Source organism: Pungitius pungitius, chromosome 1, assembly GCF_949316345.1.
Source record: "Pungitius pungitius chromosome 1, fPunPun2.1, whole genome shotgun sequence".
Classification (NCBI taxonomy): Eukaryota; Metazoa; Chordata; class Actinopteri; order Perciformes; family Gasterosteidae; genus Pungitius; species Pungitius pungitius.
Window position 1 is genome coordinate 33,079,997 of NC_084900.1, and position 25,271 is coordinate 33,105,267.

Genomic DNA, 25,271 nt, shown 5'->3' on the forward strand with positions numbered 1-25,271 from the left:
AATAATGTTCATTTACAAAAGCATACAGGATATTGTTCTAAGGAGAACTACAAAGGATTTGTGTGGATACTTTACCTGAGCCCAGTTCATATCTGAACTCCACGTGTCCCTCCACCATGGAGATTGCTACAAAGTCCTCCACCTTCATTTTCTTCCCTCCACAGAAAAACATCAGGCCATCTCTTTGCGTGGGCTTGAACTCCAGCTCAACGCGCAGGTCGTCGTGAACGTTGGTCAGGGGAGGATACGCAATGTATGACTCCTCGACATCAAATAACGGAGTGGTCACCAATTCCCCTAGGGAAAGTCAACAAACGTCAGTACCAATATCTCAGATCTCGCTAAAATTCTTAGATTTGTAGAAGAGAGCAAATTCCATTCTTACCGCCCATGCATTTGTTTCCAAACTTGCCAAGATGGCAGCGGCATTCGTAGCCCATGCCACTTGCGTGAGTGATGCAAGTGGCGTCTGGTCCGCAGGCCTCTGCGGGAATTAAAGTCAAAAACACAGACATGAAACACTTTTTTAAAAATACCTTTGGTGCACATGGAATAGAGTTGATAGAAACATCCAGGTTGCTTTGATCGGGTCTTTGCGGTCAGGTGGCGATTCTCCATGTACCTGAGTGACAGTGCAGGGACGAGTGGTGCTGGCAGTTGCTGCCTGTGAATCCTCTGGGGCAGCCGCACTTGTACAAGCTGGCTTCGGAGTCCTCGCACATTCCTCCATTCTGAATAAGGACACGGAAGCAGTAAACTGTCTGCTTTGGATTTAAACAAAACCCCCGAATGCTATAAATGCATCAAGCGGATGGAAGCAACCGACCTGGCACGGGTGGTCTTTGCACGTGGGGCAGTTCGTGACACCAGTAGAGCTGCGGTCGAGGTCTTTGAAAATGACCTCCTCACCCTGGATGACCAGCTGACGGATACAGCCTGCACAGGAGCAACATTAAATGAGAAGTCACGCCGATAGGGCTTTTTCTTCCATTCCATGTTTTTTCCATGGTGTAAAACAGAGTGACGTCTTACCAACAAAACCAGTATTTATTCCAGCTGTTTTGGCGAGGACTGTGTAGTTGGGGTAACCGCCCACGTGCACCTCCTCATTCAGATCCAGGCCCTGGAACTTGCCCTGAGGACAGAATATGTGCATTTATTAAACACAATTACACACATTAATGAATCAAACCCACGTATGTGAAGGTGGGAGTTAACATTAACATTGAAGTACCTGTGAGCTGCCATTGATGGGCTCCCCTCCGTCGACTATGATGTAGCCCAAAGTGTGGTTGCGATACAGCTCAACGGTGTGAAACTCTCCCAGTTTGACGGGAGTGGGATCGCGTATGGTGGCCATGCCTGAGCCGACGTCAAACCTATGACAGCATCCGAACCTTCATCAGCAAGATCATCACGCTGGCTTTCTGTCAATCAGCAGGACGTTTAAGACGAGCTAAACTGACCTGAACTCTAAGCGGCCGCCCACAAGTCCCACAGAGATGAAGTCTGCTCCAGTGGTTTTCTTCTGGCCATTGTAGAGGAGCATACCTGCGTCCCAACAACCGGATGAGGGGGGGAATTAGTACAAACTAAAAATATGAAATGTGTGCCCTAAAATATTACCCATCCTGGCAAGTGAATGAATCTAGAAGTTTTATTATTTACAATTGGAATCTTCCAGTTTGTTTAAACAAAATGTTGAGCCCAAGGTAGAACCATTTCTGTGTTTCATGTTTTGTCTCAAGATTTTTTGTTTTTATCCATCCCTAACAATAACCAGGTCAGCCCACTGGCAGACCCTTCTCTTAGGTAAACCAAAATATTTGGCTTAACATGAGAGTAAGTGTCTTGTTAGGATGGAATATCTTAGGTACGGAGTCATCTATAAAGGGTATTCTTTAAAAGCTGGACGGTAGGCAGCATGCTATGGTGAGGCAGGTTCAAAGCCAACCAAAGCCAGGTCACGACCTTTCCTCGTCTCTAGGCATCACTGGGCTGCACATGCTGGGAACACATGCTTCGTACGAACCGCAGAGGCTCACAGGGAACTGGGAACATGCCCTCTCACACTTCCATCTATGTCATCTCTGAAAGTTGAATGCCTGAATGTGCAACCCAAAGAAGATTTTTTTTTAAAGTGTAAAGTAAGTTCAGACATGCGTACATTAATGTTCTCATGTTTACGATGCACTTTCACACATTTGAGGAGCCAAGCGCATTTCAAATAGCTTCTGCGATACATTCATGGCCGGTTTGTGGCTGTTTGTCACCTGAAGGGTGGAATGTGATGAAAATCCAAACAGCACAAATCATTTCAAACTAGTAGATCTCAAGCATAATACATTTTCCTCAAATTTTTCAAATATTTACTGTAGTGTTCACACATGATGCTGTCTTGTTCCAGCACCAAAGCCGCATGGGATAAAAGAAGCCATGTCTTTTTTTTTTTTGCAAAAGCAATTTGACTTTGTGTGGCTCCCACTATTTTCAGAACTTTTCAGAAATGTGTATGTAGCTTTTAACAATTCCAGCGCACAGCAACTGTGTTTTTAAGCAGCGGGGCTTCTGTGTGGACAGTGTAGAAGCTGATGGGGTCGTAAAAGCACAAGATTTGGAACCAAGCTATCCTGAAGACAATGTGGTTTCATAAAAGGTGGAATGAAAGCCAAAATGAAAACATGCACCATCTTGTTGCACATCTCTTTCACAGCCCCTAAATCAGCTCTGAGCTAGATGCACAATGTGAGAGAAGGCCGGAGGCAAAAAGCAGTGCTGCCGGCATCAGCCTGTAGTTTCCTGTGGTTCTCAAGCACTGAGACTCACCAGCGTACAACATGAGACCTACCCACCGCGTTGGTGAGGCCGAGAGGGAGGGGACACAAGACGCAGTTAAGTTATACACAAGGAAATATGATGGACGTAGTACACAACAAAGTACTAGAGGCAGAAAACACACTGCAAGATACAACAAGAGAAAAGTCGAAAATGTATAAACCCTTTGATTTGACTGTGAGGCAAATGTAAGGTTGAAATTTCTTACCATCAACATTATCAGGTCTAAAGTTGATCTTAATGCTGAAAGCCTTGTAGGCATTTTTGATGGTGGGCAGGGTGAGGTAGGACAAGGGTTCCTGGGCAAAGTACGGCATCACTCTCTCTGGAAAAAAAAGGACACATCATCGATTTTTAGAAACAGCACACGGTGCATTTGATCCTCCAAACGGTTCCTTCGCACCGTGCTCTCTACACCGCGGACTGACCGTGAACTTGAAGTGTAGTAAAGGCTTCCACTTTTCCCTGTTTGTTAGAGGCTGTGCACACGTATATCCCTGAATCGTCATGGGTGACGCCAGGAACCGTCAGCACGTTGTGCTCCTGGAAACACTTTGGCGGAAGCTCTTTTTCCACCTAGAAACAGACACAATGAGCATCAACAAAAAGGTCTATCCTTTTAAGTATATTGACATCGAATGGCATTTAATAGAGTTCCTTAACAATGAGTCACAAAAATAGAGGTATCTTGGTTACCTTGGACCATTTGATCTCGGGTGCAGGGTACCCTGAGGCCACGCAGGGCAAGACGGCGTCAGACCCGACTGTGACCTCCGTGGTTTCTGGCAGCGCGGCAATCTGAGGAAGGGCTATGCAAACAGGCAAAAGGGTTTAAATCAGCGGTGCCCCCCCTGTAAAATGCACCAGTGGACGAGGCTCTGTGTGTAACAGAAGAGTTCGCTCTCTTCCCCTTTCGCACTCACACTGGACGTTCAGGACCACCTGAGACTGGACCGAGCCCACGTCGTTGGTCGCCGTGCAGCGGTACTTCCCGGCGTCGGCCTCCGTCACTCGGTCGATCCTCAGCATGCCGCCCTTCACCACGATGTGAGCGGGCAGAGAGCCACCGACCTTACTCCACCGCACCGTGGGCTCCGGGTCACCGACGGCCTGGCACTCAAACTCCACAGAGTTCCCGATCATCACGGTCTGCACCGAGGTGCGCACGTTGATCATCACCTTCGGCAGGGCTGAGGAAAGGAGAACGGCAGCGGGTTTTATCGGGCTCTGATGAGAGCGGGGCGTGAACTGGTGTGTCATCCGTGGATGTTGGCAGACCTTGGATGGTCAGCCTGGCAGTGTCCTGGGCCTGACCGTACACACCGCTGGCTCTGCAGATGTAAACGCCTTCATTGCTCTGCTCCAGGTTCTCAATCCTACAGAGAGATTCGATGAAACACTTTACTTTGCCTAAGGCACACTATGCCTAAAACGTGTAGGGACATTGAATGCTTAAAGCCATTCAAGGATCCGGGTCCGGTGAATCCTTTTTTCTGTTTGTCAACGCATCCCATTAAAAATGACCCGAAGCCTGGCAGCTTATTCCCTTGGCGACATTTCAAAAAATTATCAAGGAGGCACAAACATGTTCCTTTATTGAGAGGAGGAATAGGCAGTGTAGTTTCTCTGGAGTTAATCCCACACGCTGGTTATCTTCCTGCTGTGCTAGAGCACCAAAATCATGGCTGGAAATCGATACCACAATGTGCAATGTGTCAATAACAACGACAGGGTTCTTGCAAATCATTCAGCCTATAAAAAATGTCATGCCAGTGACGAGATCCACAGACAGGCTGGTACAAGTATTATCTGACCTAAAGTCCATATTATGTGTAAATTGTTGCTCAAATTTGGTTCTTTCATTCAGAGCTTGTTTCAACCAACAGGCAGCAATGAGAGTGTATGAGTCACCTGAGCACCCCGTCCTTGATGTGGTGGTTCGGTGGCAGGGCTCCTCCTTCCTTCAGCCACTCAATTTTGGTCTCTATACCGCCAGCTGAAGAACAAGTGAACTCCACAGCACTGCCCTGGGCCTTCACTTCCACCTGGGGCGACACGCGCACTGCTAAAGGAGCTGCGGATGGGAAGGATCGAGAAAATTATTGCTCTTGTAGAAATGCATTTCTTTCATATGTGGTTCACAGCAGACTTGTCAAGCAATTCCATCTGCATCCATATCGATAACGACACATGACACAATATCTTCAGTAAACTTACATGTGACGGTGACTTTAGCGATCACTTCGCTGTTGGCCACTTTGTTACTGGCCACGCACTTGTAGCTCCCAGCATCCCCAGCGGTAGCCAGGTTGATCTGAAGATCCCCCCCGTTCACCTGGGCCCTCGGAGGCAGGTTTCCGTCCAGCTTGGTCCAAGTGTAGGTCAGGGGAGGAGTGCCATGCGCAAGGCACTGCAACCTGATCACCTCCCCGACCCGCACGGCCACATCGTCGGGCATGGAGGTGGCATAAGGAGGCGCTAGGGGTATACATTACAAAATGAGACGCTGCGCACTGACTTTAACAAAATGACAGCCAACGACGGAAGCGCAGCACTCACTCTCTACATCCAGCATGACGGTGACTTCAGTGGTGCCCATGTTGTTGGTTGCAGTGCAGATGTATTCTCCGGAGTCTTGGCGGCCCACCGTGGGCAGCACCAGGCTGTTTTTCACCACCTTGTGTCTCCAGGGCAGAGGAGAGCGCAGCTTGGACCAAGTGATCGTCGGGGAAGGGAAACCTAGAGGCAGAAAGTTTGCTTAAATGAAGATGAAAATATGTTATGATAAAATATATATATTTTTTAATCTTCAGACATCTTCGATCTGCAAGACAAAAAGTGAATCCCAGCTGATTGAATGGGATTTTCGGGCCATCATTACCGTGAGCCTCACAGCGCAGCGTCGCAGTCTGCCCTTCCACCACAACCATCAGCGTCTCGGGAACGGAGGCCCGGGGTACGGCGGGCACTTGGGAGCCCCCCTCGACAACAACCTCCACCCTGGTCTCAGTGGTGCCCTCGTTGTTGCGAGCCGTGCAAATATAGGTGCCGCTGTCTTCTGGGCGTGCCACTAGTATCTGCACAAGGAAGAAAAACATGAACATCACCATACAAAATGACACAATGTCAGAACGAAAAAAAGCTGAAATGATTTGACATGATTTGAAGCTTTAAACCTGTCGTGAAAAATCTGCATAATAGCAACACAGACGTGTTGGATAACAAACTGTTCTACAGATCTTCCTCGTCGGACACATCACCTGCATGACTGCGTTGGACTCCATGGGCACGGGGCTGCTCAGCATGGTCTTGCGGTTCCTGTCCAGCCTGTGCCATGAGACCGAGGGGCGGGGCTCTCCGGATGCCTGGCATTCCAGGTTAATGGGTTCACCCACCCGGATACGCAGAGGTCCAGCTGGGGTGACAGTGGCCACAGGAGACTCTGAGGGCACAGATGCAAAATACTATAACTCCGTATCCTAATCAGCCACCAGGGGGGAGCCTTGCCTTAGAGTTGTATGGTTGTGAGAAGACCAAACTCTGGCCTACCTTTGACGATCAAAGACACAATGCTCTGGGTGATGCCGAACGGGTTGCTTGCCACACAGCGGTAGGCACCGTGGTTCATGGGACGGGCGTTGGTGATGGTCACAACAGAACCATCGGGGCCAACTTTAACATTGTCTGTAAATCAGAGTAGCAAAGCTTTTTTATTTAGTGCTAGTTAAATTGGTACATTATCAGTCTGAGCCGGAGCAGTTCAACGATCTTGTACTTGAATGTTAAGTTTACTCATCGTGGTAAGCATTATTCAGATCCACTTGCTGTGTAATTTAAAGTTATACAGAAAGTTTAAAAGTATATTAGGGCATATAGATATGAGGAGTGTAATGAAAACTGCTCATCAGTTGCATTGTGGGAAGTATGTGATCCAATGTTTTTGTGTCTGTTGATTCCCTCAGTTCTATGGAAGGCTATTGTTGGCGTATATTGAGTATAGTGAGACTGGACATTTTGAGTAGCTTTCAGTCTTAGGTCCAAGTCACCCTTGGACCTAAGACCATCAAGTCGTGCTGGGCTCAATGGCATGCAATACTTACTGCAAAACTACTCAATGCAAGTCTGCAGGAAATACATTTTCGAAAACCATGTTGAAAAAAAATCGTTAGATGAAGTAACAAAAGAGTGATTCATGGGTGGATTGTGGCTGTAATAGCATGAATATAATGACATCATAAAATCAGAACTCAGTGTGTGTGTGTGGTTGTTACCTGGCAGCGGCTGGTTGCTGGCCAGTTTCCACTCCAGTCGGACAGGCTGGGCTCCACTATACACTTTACACCTGAAGCTGGCCGACTCCCCAACACTCACTGCAGTGATGTGGGGCTCAATGGCGATGATTGGACTCTGAAGACCTGCAGCAGCAACCAGCATTTTAGGCTCCTGACATATTTTATTAGAACGTTGCTGTTTACAATCACATTTCCAATAAATGACTGTAGTTCACGGAAACCTGAAGTAACATATGACTATTCAACGAGGGTATGGTCTTCACTGGGAGCGGTTAAGTATTTCAAACAATCCTGAATTTGAGGCAAGAGTGAATGAAGATGAGATCATGGGACCGTAGCAAGGAAAATTTGATGTGAGATCACACTGGGCTACACTGGAGGAAATCCATGAAGCGAGGCAGTGTGAGAACAAATCCCAGCCATGTAATGCCCTTCCCTCGATGTATTTCTCCCAGCCTCTGACTGAAGCTGACATCTGCTGTAATTAACATGAAATGTAACTCAAAAACTGTCATGTTTAATTAAAGTTAAAAAAAACGGGGAAAAAAATAGGAAATATCAAAATTGGCCCTTTGTTTCTATTCCGTTGAAAGACGGACAATGTACCACCTGGATGAGGCCTAACGTGTTTGACCAACTCACGTGAGGAAGTTGAAGTGACGGACACCGACACAGAGGCCGGTTGGACGTGAGATCCTGTGTTTCCAGGGTTGACCTTCACCCGGCAGACATACTCCCCTGAGTCCTCTGGAGTGGCCGACAGGATACGCAGCTGACTGCCCACGACCTGCAAGCAAATGAGGTCCCTTTACTTCAGCTAACAGGAAAACTAAGTAAAATAATACTACTAGCATCCGCTAAAACTACCTCCAGAAAGGGAAAATAATATCTCACAATAGTAACGTTCCCATGTTGCCTGTAGGAATCAGTATTCAGATGGGATGGAAGTGAGGCGAAAGCCGGCATTTTTTTTTTACTTTTCATGTGATTACCTGGTGGTTAGAGGAGAGCCGGCCGGTGGCTTTCGTCCAGGTGACTTGCGGAGGTGGGTTTCCAGGGGCGAAGCAGTTGAGCTCAAGATTTTGTCCCTCCAGCACATCGGCTGTAGATGGCTGGACGCTGACCACCGAGGCGCTGTGGTCCCCTGCTCAAACACAGACAACGTGCTTCCTAATTTGGGTTTTCTCTCGTGTTAGCGGATAAGAGGAAAGGGCGGATGACTCACCTTTAAGCACAGAGACTCTAATGGGAGCGCTGTTTGAGCCGATGCTGTTGCTACCGACACACATGTATGTGCCCGAGTCAGACATCTGGATGTTGGGTATGAGCAGAGTGCCGATGTCGGTGCGGTCCATGCGAGCCTGGAGAGGACATACCGATGGACGTGGAGAGATTAGATGCCTATCAAAACCTTACGGCTGACATGGCAAACAGCACTGTGCACTACAATTAATAGGGTCATTTACACCATAAAAACACACAGAGCCACGTCATATGCTGAAGACAAAGCATCACTTACCTGTCTCATGTCGCTTGAAACAACACAAATATGACATTGGAGACATTACAAGCTAATAGCAACACAGAAGCGCCACAAAAGAAGATCTTTAACACAAGGAAAGAGCTGTTATTTCTACACTTACGTCTGTGTGAATGGATTTTATATTCATGATGTCTGTGACACCATGTTGAACATAAAACTGTGCACAAAGACAGTCGATAGTTCTTCAACGATTGGTGGAGTTATAATTTGTTCAGGGAAGACAAACCAGGCAAAGACTTTGCTTTCAGAGGAAAGAAAACATGCATCCTTATTTTATTGTACTGTTTGCACCTGTAATTTCTCCTAAATTCAAGTTTCATCATATAAAGGCTATATTTTAAACCTCAGATCTAAAAAATAAGATGAATCATCTTAAAGTAGATAATCAACTAGTATGAGTTTCATAGCGACCTTTACCGTATTCACCTGGAGTGTCTTCCCATATACATCATAATCAGTGAATTTACTACGCATGATATCATTAAAGTTTGCTCTAAAACAAGATTAATGATTAATTTGAAACATCAGGAGAGTTAGAATTGACAGTTTGGGATACATTGATTTAAGGTTACTCCATAAGCATTGCCAAGCAGTTCTTAACTTGACTGAACTGAGAATAATCTCTAGGCAGTGCCCCGGAAATCTAAATAGATTAAACAGTAATTAAAAAAACTAATAAATAAAAGACCAGCCAAAAACATCTCAACTTGTTTGTACACTACTCCACTGTCTGAAATCCAGCAGGGCTAGATTCCATAAAGTTTGGAAACACCTCAAAGGGGAGGGGGGGGGGGAACAAGCCCGGGAGGGCCTGGGGAGGGATTACTGTATCCGGGAGGGGGGTGGGGGGGGGGGGGGGGGTGTTGGTGCATCCGCGGACAAAGCTGCTTAGCTCACGCTCATTCAACCGCGATGGGAGGCTAAACCGAGCACTGGCTGAGGCGGGCCCAGACTCAATGTGGGTCTGAGCCCCATTGAGGAGTTTTCAAAGCAAGCCGTTTGCCAGAGCACACAGAATTTCTGCGTGGTCGCACGGCGGGGCCCAGCTGCCCCTGGGAAAGGCTGACACGACGCAGGGGCTCTCTGAGGCAGAACTAAACGGGCCCCGGAGCCCTCGTGGGGGGAGGGGGGGGGGGAGGCAGCGCCATGCGTCTGGCACGGAGTAGAACATGTCTGAAATACCTAAAGTTCCTCCTGTATACTTAGTCCTGTTAATACACTCAATGGAATGACGAGGGGGGGGGGGGGGGGGCTGAGGGCCCAAAAAAAGAGTTAGGGATGGTGTGATGTGACAGCACGACACAAAAAACAAAGACTATGAAACACCTTTGTTAATACAACACAACATAAAAACATGTGCCGCCTGCAAATTATACATCAACAAGTGAACCTGGCCCAGCGGATTCTAATAATGTATTTGGCATCAGCTCTAAAGCGACTTAGTAGGCAGGCGTAGTAAATTAACAGGGCCACAAGGTGAGAATCAAGGACAGGCTCATGCACTTGGACTCGACAGTGTGTGAAGACAAGGTAAGTGGGGGACACTGGTTTTGATGAATGAGACGGGACAGACAGCGGACAGATGGACAGACCTGGAGCTCCCCAATACGTCTCTGTAACACATCGAGACTGTTGCTTTTAAACTGATGGAAACCATGAGAGGGAATGGCCTGAGTAAACGTCAGGACAGGGTGGGGATCCAAATAAAAAAAAAGGGGAAGAGACAAACAGAGGGAAAAATAAGGGTACATGGTCAAAACGCTGAAACAGTCATACAAACTGACACAGTATGAGTACGAGGCACACCTTGAAGTGCAAAGTAGAGATACAGCACAGCAAATGTAAATACAGTTATTCATCCGAGTTAAAGCCAACTTCAAGGGACTGAGACAGCAGGTGGTGTCTCACCTTTGGAACGACTTGTCCTCCGTTTTTCAGCCAGGTGAGCTTCGGGGTGGGCACTCCTGTTGCTCGGCAATACAACCTCAAGTTGTCTCCTTCATGAGCTTCGATATTTTGGGGACTGACTTGGACTTGGGGCTTGGTGCCGAGGCCACTTGGGTTAGACTCTGACCGAAAAAGGAGTAATGATCAATTGAAAATTCAAATTCAACCCAACACAGCTTAGCTTAATGAAATAAGCATTTGCTTATTGCTTTTCTTATGTAATGAAACCCTTAGAAATATTTGTGAAATGTTAAAACATTGAATGGCATTATCACCAATTGAAAATAATCATGAAGTCAATAAACCATCCATAACAACTGAACAACACAACATACCAGTTAGACCAGCAAAAGCTGCTTTGACTTTGGCAGGTTTTGTGTTATTGTCCATTTTTTGTTCATCCATGGAAGAAGATTAACTTATTCTTTTTTTTAGTTGAGGAGAATGATGAGCTAAAGCCATTCGATCTCATTCAATATCTATGAATTTTTTTTAAATAGTGACATGAGATGCTTTTTTAGTTTCAAGCAGTCGATAAAATCCTTCAACCTAAACATGAAGGAAACTATTTCCCTGTACTGGGATTATTTTGAAACATTTGAATTTCCATATATACAGTATGCAAGGTCCAAACGTACCCACACACACTTGTTTCCCTGTTTTAAGGGAACATTACTTTGACAGTAACCATTACCTACTCCCAAATATGTCCCGTTTACATTAACATGGAAATTGGTATTTTGTCCTCAAAAGTGAAGAGTCCCCACGTTGCAAGTGTGTGAACAGATGAGTGTTTCCACAACAAGAAAATACACACAGACGCAAAGCATACTTTGGACAAACAAGGAAACCCGCGCGGTGTGCTCCCCGTGAGTGTTCAGGGCCTTGCAGGTGTACTCCCCCTCATCAGCTGCGTCCACTGCTGCGAAGGTCAGAACGCCGCCTCGTACAACGGCCCTCGGACTCATTCTGTTCCCGGGACCCCCTGTAATAACCACACAGTTACACTCTGCCTCTAAAGGGCCGCGTGTACTGGATCAACAGAAAATGGCCTTTCCACTCAGATTACTTTAGGTGTAGCTCAACACTAAACACGGCAATAGAGGCGAACTGACTAGACGTACCGATCCATTCAATGGCGGCCGGTGGGCTCCCGGTCACGGTGCAGCGAAACTCCGCCCGCTGGCCCTGCTGGACGTTCAGCACTGAGGGAGTGACGGTGGCCACGGGCTGGGCTTCCTCGGAAGCTACCGAAGGAGAAACATCAGTCAAGCACGGCACAAGCTGGAGGGGGGGGGGGGGGGAACTTCACAGCGGCGTGTGGAGAAATGTAGCGGGATGATGTGGGCGGCTCTGCTGGGGTCGCGGGGGGAGTGAGTGAGGGAGGGAGAAACCTCATCTGGAGTCTACAACCGATTGCTTGGGCATTCCATTTAGCAGTGGCAACCCGCTAATAACTTGGCCAAACTGAGAGAGCGATGGCCTCTGCGCCCGCCCCCCCCCCCCCCCCCCTCCCTCCCTCCCTCCTCTCCACCTCCTTCACCCTTGGCAGACTGGGACCAAACGGATGAAAAGTGGCAGGAAAGCATTGGCGTGTCACGAACGATTCCAGGGTGAGAGAGAGCAAAAGAAAGGCCCCCTTTCAGTCGGAGGGGAAGGAGCACGAGGCGGTCTGAGCAGGCGGAACACCTCTGGGACTGTTGTGAGCAAGCGTTTGACTCTCTCTCTCCCCTCAGTGACATCAACACTACAGGAAGGAGAGAAGTTGCATCGTCTCCCGTGGGACACAGGGCAGACATGACCGCCTGCAGTCTACACTGAACAGACAAGCAAATATTTGAGAATGATTTGAATATGGGTACACTAGCGTCTGTGCTAGGTTTAAATAAATGCATCAATTCAATAAGGTCAGGAAATTACATCCTTTCTTACTTCACCACCTTCAGAGCTACCTACAGGACATTGATTTGTCCAGATCTCCAGTTATGGCTTTGAATTCAACCCAATACAACGGAGGTGAATGGATTTTCACTTACTCTGTGAGGTTGAACTGGACAGCACAACTTTGAGCGCAAGCGTTAATGACAGTGTAACAATGTCAGTGAGATAACCATTGCTAATTATAACTAAACATAAAGTACAGCTGAGGCTGCTTATTGTATGTGGTCATTGGAAAAATGTCAATCTTGACCAGATCATGACCAACCACAAATATGGCTAGAGAAAAACCCCAAATAAGGTTGATTCAGCTTCTTGGGTCCACAAACGTCTGTATAAAACCCGGAGAGACTACAGGTGAGGAATTAAAATATGTTCCTATATCTTTATGGAGCACTGAAACCAGGCCTCTCACCTCGGACTCAAATCTGCTACCCACATTTAGCAATGGTGCAATGAGTTTGCGATAGGACGTATTGAGCACAGTATGATGTTTGAAGTCAAGACAATAGCTTTTTACAGATATAGCATGTTTCCTAAGGAGGAAAGGGAATAAGAAAAGTACAAAGGATACAAAGAGAAAGAAGAATAACGGGCTTCTCTGAATGTGGAGACGTCGTGAGATGTTATTGTGTTTGTCCAATTGACAGTGAAATGTATCCAACACTATCCAACTGGTTTGTCATTTACTCCACCAGTTTTGAAAATCATTTGAACTACACCATATATTTAGACCTGTAATTACTGTACAACACTGAATAACTTTTTTATTTTTAATACTTGACTCAACATTCATGAGTAGTGGCCCTTAGAATGAAGATTTTTCCTGCAGTGATGGAACCTGAAGGACCAAAGAACAAGGGGAAAGCCAGTAATGCTCATGTACAATCCAACTTATGACTCTTTCACATTTTGTGAACTTGTCAACTTATAATACCATAACGTGTACCAACACACTGGAAAAATACATCTCTAGCTCTGAATTCAAATAAAGGCGATTGCCAGAGAACGCGATACAGCACAGAGTCTCGGGTTTGCAGGAAGTCTCTGCAGATGCTGTTTGGTGGATTGTACATGGGCGCCAGCGGGTCAACAGTACGTCCATGCTGAGGAGAAGGAGTGCATACATGACGCAGAGAGGGAGAGGCCGGTCCCTCCAGGGAGCCCAGCAGAAGAGGAAACCATGCCCATGCCGACTTACGCTTTCTGTGTCCTTCAAACATTTCATAGGCTGTGTAAAACATCTGAGTCTGTGAGGGCTCTGGAGTTGTGGAGGAAGGGAGGAGGAGGGGATGGGGGGGAGGAGGGGGGGGAGGGGGGGGGGAAAGGTTAACTGAGGTTTCGGGGGGTTAACGGTAAATCTACCCTTCCCGGAGACAGTTATCTCCAAACATGGGCCGCTGTAGTTGTGCCCGACTGATTCCACAAAAAGCATCACACATGATGTACACATGCAAACAACGGTGTTTTCCATCACAATGTCTGGTGCCATAGTTCATTCAATTTTCACACTTACCTTGATGTATGTTTATAGGAAGAAAAAAAAAATGAAGATCTCTGTGATTTGAAGAATGCTGGTTCGAATGCCGTTTTGCTTGTAACAGTTCATGCTTCTCTAATAATTGATAACAAACGCAACAAAAATGCTCCAACACAAGGTGAGATGGAGGTATGCAGTGTTTAGTCACATGTGAGACATGCTGGTTAGTAGCAAAAAGCAGTTTCAAATATTGGAAGTCTACTTCCATTTCAGCAGATAAAAAAACATACAGCTTGGGGTTATCCTGACTTGATTGAGGTAATATATGTTAGTGGTACACATCCATGAATTAGCAAATCACTTTGATCAAATGTCGTTATTTTAATAATTTGCTCTTTTTCACAAAATATTTTCACAGTTAAGATAAGTACATTACAACGTGACACGTGTGCATTACATCAGATAGGTATTTCTTTAATGAAATAAAATGAGTAAAACTTTAACTAAAAGCACTTTTGGGAGTATTTCCAATCATGTAGTCTTTGAATTGTGAATAAACAAATAAAGCTAATGCAATGAAGGTCCAACGATAAAAAAAGATTTTCAATGTGACTTGTAAGTGTAAGACGGTCTAAGAGATATATAAAAATATTTTTTGCTTAAAACCATTTAACAATGCTTAAATGTAAACACACATCATGCAAGGTAATTGTATTCAAATAGAAAATTCTTTTGAAAAGAAAAACATTTCTAGAGTGAAAAATTTCAGGATAACATATTTCAGTCAATCAAAAAAAAAATGTGCCAGCAACAATGACAGGATGTAAATAATAATAGATAATTGGAGATGGTTTTTGACAAAATTTGGATAACAAAGTACTTTTCTTTTGACATTTTAATCCACTCAGAAATATTTTACCAACTCAATCTGACACAGATACAAACGAGACTGACTCATGCTGAGACTTAAGGAATGAAGGAGTAATATTACAGCAGTGTAACATCACTTAGAAAGTGGCAGGTTTAACCAACCACATATCACATAGCTAATAGCACCATTTTGTTCAGTAGACAGTCATTTCAGGAAGGAATACCGCGTGGAGTACGATGGTACGAAGGAATCAGGGGCACTGGGGTTCTTCCTACTTTTCATCTCTTCCCGGCACACCGAAGTCCCGTTCTGAGTCGCGGAGTCACTTAGCACCAACCGTGGCATCCGCATTCCTCCTCTTCCTCCTCATCATCATCATCATCATTATACACTACAGCTCAGGCTAAGGAGTGCCCCCCCCCCCGGGAGCCCAAAGTTAAAGACACCAGAATCCAGCACCCTGCTAGTGAAAAACCTCGGACAGCGGAAACCAGCAGCTACGCCAGGGACCAATGAGCCACCGAACCACCACCAATTAATTCAACCCACGTGAAGTAAAATCATGAAGAGGAAGGATGAAAATCTGCCCGTAGCCTCAGTTGAGTGTTGGAGGAAAGCAAATTGGCTACATATCACTCATCCGAAAGAGCACTTATTAGATCGCAGTGTAACTGATATGCAGCTATTTTAAGAGCCCAGTAGTTAAATCTGATACTGCATACTTGACCCCGTGCGCTATTTGGAAAATTTGTAAATACACTGTTTTAGTACTACCGAACCCACAAGCTGTATTTCTTCATATCCACTGATAAAGCGACATACAAAACAAAGCGTTAGGCAGTAAGAAGATCACTTTATGTTGCTGTCTGAGAGCAGAGGGGGCAAAAGCGTTGGGGGAGTTAGAGCGGCAAGCTTGTTACGCTGTTTACACCATGAGCGCTCACAGCGTTCGGAGAGCACGATGGAGGATGCGGCAAAACGGAGAAGCATGCACCACCGCAAGCTGGGGGGGGGGGTAAACTACGGGATGCCAGGGGGCTGGTAGGGTTGCCGGGGAGGGGGGCGGGTGTCGATGGGTAATGGAATGCGTTGCCGAGGATCACGAACCTGGCACGTGGAGGACGGCACTGCCCTCGTCCATGGCAAACATGTTGGAGCCAGTGCAGACGTACACGCCCGCGTCCTCGGGCTGGACGTTCCGGATTGTCAGGATGCCGTTGAAGTCCATGGCCCGGTTGGGCAGCTTCCCGTTGCCCATCCGGGTCCACACCAGGGTGTAGGCGGGCGACTGTGAAGCGCAGGTAAACACATACACACATCACCAGATGCATGCAATCCCTTACGCGTTACGTGTTTTTTTTTCCGCAGACAAACTTTGTTGTGTGTTTTTTTTTTAACTTAAAGACAAGGCCAGGCTCTTGGTTTTCAGTCTTTATGCTAGGCTAAGCTACGCTAACAAGCAGCCACTGGCTTCAGCGTGGTGCGCTGGGAACCGCCAGGTCAGTGGTTCGAATCCCAGCTGCTCCATGTGCCATCCCGAAAGTGTCCCTGAGCAAGACACCTAGCCCCCAATTGCTCCCTTGGGCAAAATGTAACGCATGGGTTGTAATGCAATGTCAGTTTAATGACAAGTGATGTAATGTAACGTACAGATAAGAGTGGAAGACATCAATCTTTTCATCTAACTCTTGGCAAGAGAATGAATACTATTTGTACTAAATACTATAGTATTTCCCAAAATCGTCAAACTGTTCTGTACTATGATCCCTGTCTAGGTTTACCTTGCTTTTAGCAGTGCAGATGAAACTGATAGTTGTCCCCTGGTGGACAGTCTGGGATTTGGGCTCCTCGATTGTAACCTCAATGTTTTTGGACGGGACACCTGGTGAAATAAAACGATAAAACAATTAACTCTGATAAGGATTGGAAATAAACAAAGTAAACGGTTAGCAAAACACAAAATGAAAGCAAACTGATTGAACACCTTAATAAATGGCAGTTTTGATGTTTTTATGTACAGGGTTTCTTCCGCCTCTGTTTCTTTATTGACTGCAAAGTTCTGTCATGTTTCCACTCACCCTTAAAAGTAGGTCATTTATCACTTATTTTAAATTCACTGGAAAAGCTAAAAGAAGAAAAACATATTTTCTGTGCTCTCATATCAGCAATCATATACCAGCCCTTGCTTTACAAAACTTTAACTATGCAGTACCCCCCCCCCCCCCCCCCCCCCCCGCCCCCCACACCAAAATTAACTATGGAATCCTCACATAATCCCTGCGTAAACAACTCCATGTGTCGAACCACGGGTGCAATCTATTCTGGGAGCTGCACCAAGCAGCATGTTTGCGAATGTAAGACCGCACACACTTGTGACAACAATTTCAGCGTGGCTCCTGTTGGTGCTGCGCTGGTCTCTGCAGGTACAGATGTAGACGCCGGCATCGCTCGGCTGAACGTTGGGGAAGTACAGCTCTGCTCCTGCGCACACAGATGATCAAACGGGTGTAGACCAATTATTTAAAATGCATGTATTCAGATTCAAACCAAAAGAGAGCGCGAATCACACTTGAATTGCGTTGCAGTGACCTCGAGGGATCGAGGGGATGTGCACATTCATCCATCCCGGGTCCTTGTTGTGACCCGCGAGGTGGAGGTGTGTGCCCCTACCTTGTCGGCGTCTGTCAGCACTGCTGGAGATGGATCGTCCGTCCTCTCTGGACCAGTGGAAAAAGTGAGGAGGAGAGCCGGACACCTGACAGCGCAGAGTGACAGAGCCACCCAGAGACGAAAGGACCCTCGCGGGGTAAACCTTCACCACCAGTGAGCCCGCATCTGCAAAGTGCAAAGTTCATTACAAAATAATCAGGAATACTTTCTAAAACATCACACAAAGTGGTATTTCACTCTTTTACAAAGTACAACTGGATGGAAACTAATCTCACTTTAGATGTTTGACAACTTTTCAGAAAATATGCTCGTTCACTTTCTTACAGAGTGACATTAAAATATCAATACCACTCTAGTATTAGTCTTTTTTACTGTAAAACGACGTCTAACTGATGTAAAATCGGTTTGGTAATCTTCAGTAAGCTGCAGTGTGCATAATTCTCTCACCTGTAATGGCTCTGTCTTTATTTTAAAGACTCATGCGTGTCATTTGATGTTCAAACGTAATTAATCACACCAGAATAGTTCAATTTTTCCATTTTTTTTTCAGTTAATGTGTTGAGTACAGATACACATAGACCCCTGATACTTTTACTTATGTGAAATGTAGCCTTACCATTGTATGGTTGACACTTTTGTCTGCCCTGAGGGTTGCCAACGTATCCAGAAGCACAACTAATGATGGTAAAAAAACAAAAACAGACAGACCATTCAGTCAACAACATCATTCATCTTGCTCAGGTTTTGATAGAAATACCCATCATGGAAAGTTGTTGAGACAGAAGGTGAAATCGATCAAAACAAACTACATGTCATTTTTTTTATGTAGCCGTTTTGACCCACATCGAGAGGGTCATCTCACCGTTCACAGTACTGGCCGGTGTACCCAGGCTGACAGGCAGTACACTGGTAGCCTCCATTTCCAAGGCTCTCACATGTGGGGGAGAACCTGTTACACGAGTCACACACACACACACACACACACACACACACACACACACACACACACACACACACACACACACACACACACACACACAGTTGATTTACTGCTGAGCCAAGGACATTATGTACACTGCCTGTTAACATGAATAATTATGATTTAAATTAATTTACATAACATTCGGGGTCAATTGAAAAGTAGCTTGTAAGCCTTGTAAAGGGTGTTGGCACCCCTGCAGCGGACAGTAGAACCAATAATGGAGGTGGAATGTCAAGTGTTGGTAAATGCACCAGTACTCACTGGTTGTCTGGGTCACTGTGAGGGCAGGCGCAGGGCTGGCAGTCCTCCGGGGTGCCAACAGTGGGGTCGCCAAAGAACCCAGGAGCGCACTGCTCACAGAACTCACCCTGGGTGTTGTGCAGGCAACTCTGGAAGAAGAAATGTACCCTGTTTATATAGACCCGCCCACTTGTGCCAGGATGATATTATCCAACCACAACTTGACAAATATCAGCCATGTGCTAATCTGGCTGCTTCGTACCGTGCACATGCCAGTCTCAGGGCGGCAGGAGTCGGAGTGTCCGTTGCAATCGCAGAGCTCACAGTGGCCCAGATATAAACCTCCTCCGGTGCGGGTGTACCCAGGCGCACAGTCCTTGAAGAAACACCATGCGATTGAGATAATCATGAATCAGTACGCATTTGTAAGTAGCACAATTCGACTGTATTGCTTCCAAGGGAAGTCAACTATTCCCGAAAAGAAAGCGTACCTGGCAAGACAGTCCCTGGTATCCAGGTGGGCAGCGACACTGCTCCACCTCGAGCGCCTGGGCCAAGCCGCTGAAGTTAGGCACGGCAACGTCCATGCTGATGTCAAAGATACTGGAGGACCGCATCTCAGTGGAGTAGGACGCTCTGATCAGGATGTCATCCAGATCCGCCAAGACCATCAGCAGGTGCTCTCGGGTGGCCGGCATGCCATCTGGACGACGCCAGTTTTCCTGTGAGGCAGAAAATGCACTTAGAGCTCATCTACCGTTTTTATTTGATCTAGTTACATTTTATTTTTGATCAGAAATGAAAAGAAATGCCACTTTGCTTCCTTTTTTTTGGAAGACGCCAGCCCTGGTTCACTTCAACGGGCCAGTTTGTGGGCCAAAGTACTTTTTGTTGGTGTAAAAGTATAGTTATGGGCAACTCACCTCTTTGAAGACAATCTCAAAATGGCGCGTCTCCTTGACGCCCTGCTGCCTCGGCTGCCAGGGCTGACGAGCTACCAAAGTGATGTCGTTACCCTACAAGAACGAAACAGGTCACTAAAAGCTGCAAACGCGAGAAAAAACATTGAATCCAGCAGGACGGCATTTTACTCACAATAATCTGGACGTCCCCATCATCGAGGGGTAATCCTCTCTGGCCAGCAACGTAGGAGATGGAGTATTTAATCTTGCCTCCGTAAGAACCCACCTAAGATGGTCAGCAAGGAAGAGGCTTTAGATATTTCGGGCAGTTAGAACAATGTTTAAATTGCCCTGAAACATCAAATGTAGCAAAAAGAAATGCTTAGGCGACTCCTCAGAGCAACAAAGATTGCACAGTTAGGTCAAATGCATCCTGTCCTAGAAGGATGTGAAAGAGAAAACTTATTTAGACATTTGAAATTTGTTCTAACAGTTAACATGTTCGATGGGGCGAAAGAAGATGAAAATACCCCTAATGATGTCATACGGATGACTCACTACGGTGATACCTGACTTTACCTGACGTAGATACCATAGTCCGAAACAGAATACAGCAGCCTTGGAGTTAGTGGGGCATGTGACATTTCACACAAAAAAAACCCCACTTAATTCCATTGATTGTTTGTGTTCAGTTGTGCGAGCACTCATAGCAGTTGCAGCCTACTGCAAAACTATGGAGCCAAATCCAGGTCAAAAGTTTTGTTCATTCGAGAAAAAAAACTGAAAGTTTAAGTTTTGTTGTTGAACATTGAAAAATACAACACTGTATTCAAAATAAAAATAAATGGACGAAAAATATTTTTGAGTTGAATATAGTTTTGACTTTGATTTTTTCGAATGAAATATTTTTTTTTTCATTGTTCACTTGTATTTATTTTTTGATATTCACTGTATTATATTTTTCGGTTGCAGATTTTATATTTTCAAATTCAAAACTTTTTTTTTTAGGTTCAAAACTTTTTTTTTCCCATTCAGACTTTCGACCCTGATGTGGCGTAGGGGGGCGGGGCGTCGACTGGGAGGGGCGTGTCATCATGAGTGACAGTTTCATCGACCGCATTGCCTTCTGGAGACGTGGGCACCCGAGACTTAAGAGTCAACCCTAAAAATGAATACAAGTGAAGAATGAAATGTACTACAGTGGAGGAAGGTGAGGGGCTGGGTGGAAGGGAGTGTGAGGATGGAGGGGGGGGGGGGGGGGGGGGCTTGTGTTGAAGGGCGTGGGCATAGTGCTGGAGGATACTACGGGTGCTGTATTTTCTGTGACCTCACAGGGTTGACCGGCGGTCGGGAAGGGACGTGCCTCTGGAGGTTCTCGCGGTTACCTTTTCCCCTGTGAATTGCGCTGGGAGCTGCCAGTACAGCAGATCATCCTGGTGCAAGCTGAACCCTTTGTCCGCAAGATTGTACTGAGAGGCGGAGGAGGAAAGGAAAAGGCAGAACAGAATAAAAGGCACGGATGGAGAGAGGGTCGACAAAGCATGCCGAAGAGTAAAGTGCAATAAGAATCTCGGGGACAAATGTGTGACATTTAGCCAAACTCTAAAAGAGCATCTTCTTAAGTACACATGCTTTTAAGGACAGTTTGATTATAGCCTACAAGTGGCACGGTGCTTCGTCTGAGGACAAAAACACCTTTTGCTGAGAGGGAGCTATTGGCTTAACAATGAGGAATACCAGCCAGTCAACCACCGGAACTCGGTAAATTATCCATTCTTTACTTTACTACAAACTCAATATATTCTTTAACATAGCTGCTGAGAGCTGCTATGAGTTTCTGAACTAAACATTAACTGCCTTGGACAAAGTGAGGGCAGTTGGTCGCTAATTAACTTTTCAAAGCTTTACAATCAAGGACAAGTCCATGCAACGGTCTACCTTGCTGCTGTCTCCTGAGGCACGAGCTAAAGTCTTGCTCACAGAGTTCTTGCTCTGTTGCATCCCCAGCAGGGCCCAGGCCCCAAAGACAAACGGCACAAGTCACGTTAATATGATCACGAAAGAAAAAAAAGGACTCCCGAACCTCTTGCAATCTCTGACAAAGTGTACCTGGAGATGGAGAGAGCGGACTGGGGAGTAAGCCTGAGGTTTGGTTGGTTTGAGTGAAGACGACATACCAGACCTAGAGGGGGGGCTCGGGTTACGCAAGGACCATCGGGAGGAGGAGGACGAGGAGGAGGAAGAAGAAGTTGGGATCCGAGAGGAAGAAGAAGAAGGAGAGGAGGAAGAGGTGGAGGATTTAGAGGAGGGAAAGAATCGAGAGGAACCAGCGCGTCCATTGGAGAAGTTAGAGAAGAGCGCCCAGACCTCGTCGTCCAGCTGACTGATGCCACCCTGTGGGGGCGGACGTGTAACCACGGAGAAAGTCAAAATAATGGAGGCAGGATTTAGAATCAAACTCGTCAGTGTAAGAAAGTGAACACGCCGAGTCATGCTTTTTAGTCCACGATGCTTAAAAAGGTGCTGCGGGCCAACATTTGGGCCCCCGCTGGAAGGGCAATCTCCCTCCAAACAGACGGATCCCACCCCGAAGAAACACACAAAAACCACATACCTCCTTGCATGTAGTAACTTTCCCCGAGTGTGCATACCGACTCACACCACTTTGTGCTCCACACACATGCCAATGCAGTGTGTGACAACACGCTGCCGCTCAGTGATCCTTCATCAAACCGAAGCGCTACGTCATGCTGCTACATCGACGTTTCTTCTTCCATGAGCTACAAACTATCAGCGTGTTAACTTCTAATGAAAAATTTCCCCGGGTAGCTCTTTTAGCTCCGTGGATGTCTCCACGCTCGGAGGCCATTGGCTTCCAAGTGGAAGCATCTTTCCTTAGTTGCTCCCCCTCCCCCCCCCCGTGAGTTGGAGTCACTCTATCGATGCGGATAAAGCAAGCGCTTTGATCGCTTTCCTCATCACTGAGCTGACGGTATTCGGGGGTGTTGTGAGAGTGTCATTGGAGCAAAGTTAAACGGTATGAAGATCCTCGATGGAGCGGTCAACAATGGAGCCGTTTCCGCAGCCCCCCCCCGCGCGCTGTGAGGCGGAACACAATGTCTGTGTGCAGCACACAGCTGCGCATCAGGCTGCAGTGAGACACCATGCGTCTAATGCAACTCAACGAGGCGAAGGTTTGTTTTAAGCCACAAAATGCACGTTAACCACACAAAGAGTACAAGATTTGGCATTCAGTCCTCCACACAAAGCGTTTGTAGTTTTTAACCACACCACACAACGTGACATCCACCCTACTGTACCTGCTGTGCTCGTTTTTTGCGAGTGAAAAAAGATGTTTTCTATAGAGAGGGGGGGGGGGGGGGGGGGGGGTGCGAACAAAGACACAGAGAGCTACGTTATGTAAGTTGACACGTGGGGGGGGGGGGGGGGGCATTGGATCTATGCACATATTGTGTGAAGACAAAGTTAAAAAGAAGAAACAAAAGGTTGCAACAGAGGAAAGGAAGTTGCAAAGAGACTGAAAAAGCAATCCGCTTGAAAAGAAACGCCGTCTGAAAGTTTTAAGAACGAGAAGCAGAAGAAGGGTGACAGCAATGGAATAAAAGCTATTTTAAGCTTTCTACGTTTCAAATGAGTGCTGCTCAGCCACTCAAATGCAGCCGGGGGTTCATGGTCTTTTTTTTTTGGACTCATTTCCACTGATTGAGGTGCAGCGTATGTGCTCCTTGAAACTGACCTTGTCATCCTGGAAGACCCCTGGAAGCTGCCAGTAATGAGGCTCCTGTCCCAGGTAATCAAAGTTGGTGTAGGACAGCTGAGTGCCTTGGGTGGAAATCTCCACGGTGAAGCCAGTGGTGATGCGGTTGGTGCGTTGGCGGTTCACCAGCGCAAATCCCTGGAAGTTTCCCGGTGAGAAGACTGAGGACACCTGCAAGAGCACATGAATAAAGATAGATACAGTTCAATGGACATTAAAAAAAAGAAGCTAAAATCACTGCAGCAATTTTGATTTCAACTGGACATTTGGCTTACTTTGATAACAGTATGAACATTATAAGAAAACGACTATTGGGCTGCTGTTGACTGCCTTTGCATTAAATGGGTTAGGGTTAGGGTTAGGGGTTAGGGTCATTATAGTGAGGACTACTTTAAGTTTCAGTATTGGTTAATACTCTCAAAGTGGACTCAACTGGTAGATCACAGCCCTTTAACTGTTTTAGTTCCCCACCCATAGAGCTATCTTTTTTTTTTACTCTAAATGTGAAGCCAACATGTGACCTCATCAGACTTCACAGACGGATCTCCCCCTTTTTCCCTGTGGAAATTCTGAGGGACAACATCTCCAATGTACCATTGCATTAAGAACCACTTGATGGTGTGATGAGGGTGTGATGTTTTTTTTTTTAGATGTTTGACCTCATGCGTCTTTGTGTCATGTCACTTAAAGGCCTCACCGTGTCTCTGTAGTGGTTGGAGCTGGAGCACTGCTGAGTAACACCCATGCAGAAACAGGACAGGCAGCCGTCTTTGACCTCCCGGCTGAGATGGAAGGTTCCGGGCTTGCAGTTGGAGCAAGACGGGCCCTCCACGTTCAACTGTGATGCATTAAAAGAAAATCAGTTCACTGTAAAAAAAGACAAAAATACCAAAAGATAACAACAACAACAACCAGCAAATAAAGTTTGTTCGATCACCTTGCAGTGGCAAACATCACCATCACAGCCTTCACTTCCTCTCTCGTCACAGTCGTAGCAGTTATCTGAAACAGTAGATTAGTTACAGTGTGTAAATGATAGATTATTATTGGACAGAAAGGGAATCCAGAACATGGAAGAATTTCTGTGCTGTGACCAAATTAAAACAAAATCTTTACCATTGTTGTCAACACTACACCTCTGTCCAAGCAGCGGATTGCCAATGAACCCTGGTTCACATCTGGAACAAAAATAGATACGTGTTTTTGGGTAAATGTCCTTAACCAAAAGAACAATGAGCTGTGAAGTCTGCAATAGGTGACACATTTTTATGAATCACATCTTTCGGGAAGTCGTCTTGACCAAAGTCAGACCTCAACCACGAACAAAGAAATGAGTCATTCAGACGATAAGCATACAAACTATTCTGTTATTCCATCCACTAAGTGCCCGGATCTGCACTTAAGACTTAAGTTTTAAAAGGCACACCAAGCTTTTGTAGTGACCACAAACATTTTCCCCAGAGACAGAGGTCATGAAACAGTGCTTGAAGACGGATGAAGCGTCGCCTCAACGTGTCCGAGATGTTGATCTCATCTCTCATTTAGGTGTGACGCAGCTCAAACTGAGGAACACCTTTGCGCAGCGAAAGAAACTGTCACCAAATGGAAACAAAACATGGTTGAAAGAAAAGCTTCAAATATAGAAAAGGTAAAAGAACAAAGCAGAGGTCCAAACAGCCATGATATAAATATATATCGAGAGAAAAAAAAAGACGCTAAGCTGCCCAAGAGGGAAGTTATTTCTGATATTGGAGCATAGCGAAGCAATAAGCCTTCAACCCAAGCAAACAGCG

At 46.0% G+C, this 25,271-nt stretch overlaps 1 protein-coding gene across 10 annotated transcripts in view; it reads right to left on the reverse strand.

Moving 5' to 3' along the window:
- The window catches only part of hspg2 (heparan sulfate proteoglycan 2), a 76,219-nt gene that overhangs the window by 8,001 nt on the left and 42,947 nt on the right, over positions 1–25,271 (reverse strand). For 5 of the 10 annotated variants that reach the window (XM_062565420.1, XM_037478125.2, XM_062565434.1 and 2 more), the window contains 47 exons: positions 24,595–24,656; positions 24,416–24,480; positions 24,176–24,316; positions 23,458–23,649; positions 23,021–23,059; positions 21,810–22,094; positions 21,639–21,692; positions 21,086–21,169; positions 19,894–19,986; positions 19,722–19,814; positions 19,290–19,520; positions 19,061–19,174; positions 18,820–18,947; positions 18,439–18,525; positions 18,193–18,251; positions 17,577–17,741; positions 17,277–17,387; positions 16,688–16,788; positions 16,014–16,194; positions 13,757–13,816; positions 11,742–11,864; positions 11,450–11,602; positions 10,579–10,739; positions 10,263–10,340; positions 8,353–8,488; positions 8,120–8,271; positions 7,770–7,914; positions 7,107–7,250; positions 6,385–6,519; positions 6,096–6,277; positions 5,717–5,912; positions 5,395–5,574; positions 5,053–5,313; positions 4,747–4,909; positions 4,114–4,211; positions 3,759–4,025; positions 3,532–3,644; positions 3,264–3,411; positions 3,044–3,160; positions 2,827–2,844; positions 1,467–1,551; positions 1,235–1,379; positions 1,033–1,135; positions 827–936; positions 623–731; positions 386–484; positions 76–297 (listed from right to left, as the gene is read on the reverse strand). In XM_062565420.1, coding sequence (XP_062421404.1) covers positions 76–297; positions 386–484; positions 623–731; positions 827–936; positions 1,033–1,135; positions 1,235–1,379; positions 1,467–1,551; positions 2,827–2,844; positions 3,044–3,160; positions 3,264–3,411; positions 3,532–3,644; positions 3,759–4,025; positions 4,114–4,211; positions 4,747–4,909; positions 5,053–5,313; positions 5,395–5,574; positions 5,717–5,912; positions 6,096–6,277; positions 6,385–6,519; positions 7,107–7,250; positions 7,770–7,914; positions 8,120–8,271; positions 8,353–8,488; positions 10,263–10,340; positions 10,579–10,739; positions 11,450–11,602; positions 11,742–11,864; positions 13,757–13,816; positions 16,014–16,194; positions 16,688–16,788; positions 17,277–17,387; positions 17,577–17,741; positions 18,193–18,251; positions 18,439–18,525; positions 18,820–18,947; positions 19,061–19,174; positions 19,290–19,520; positions 19,722–19,814; positions 19,894–19,986; positions 21,086–21,169; positions 21,639–21,692; positions 21,810–22,094; positions 23,021–23,059; positions 23,458–23,649; positions 24,176–24,316; positions 24,416–24,480; positions 24,595–24,656 — 6,188 coding nt within the window. The remainder of the gene's footprint in view (positions 1–75; positions 298–385; positions 485–622; positions 732–826; positions 937–1,032; positions 1,136–1,234; positions 1,380–1,466; positions 1,552–2,826; positions 2,845–3,043; positions 3,161–3,263; positions 3,412–3,531; positions 3,645–3,758; positions 4,026–4,113; positions 4,212–4,746; positions 4,910–5,052; positions 5,314–5,394; positions 5,575–5,716; positions 5,913–6,095; positions 6,278–6,384; positions 6,520–7,106; positions 7,251–7,769; positions 7,915–8,119; positions 8,272–8,352; positions 8,489–10,262; positions 10,341–10,578; positions 10,740–11,449; positions 11,603–11,741; positions 11,865–13,756; positions 13,817–16,013; positions 16,195–16,687; positions 16,789–17,276; positions 17,388–17,576; positions 17,742–18,192; positions 18,252–18,438; positions 18,526–18,819; positions 18,948–19,060; positions 19,175–19,289; positions 19,521–19,721; positions 19,815–19,893; positions 19,987–21,085; positions 21,170–21,638; positions 21,693–21,809; positions 22,095–23,020; positions 23,060–23,457; positions 23,650–24,175; positions 24,317–24,415; positions 24,481–24,594; positions 24,657–25,271) is intronic. The other 5 variants (XM_062565416.1, XM_062565436.1, XM_062565429.1 and 2 more) reach the window with 4 other exon arrangements.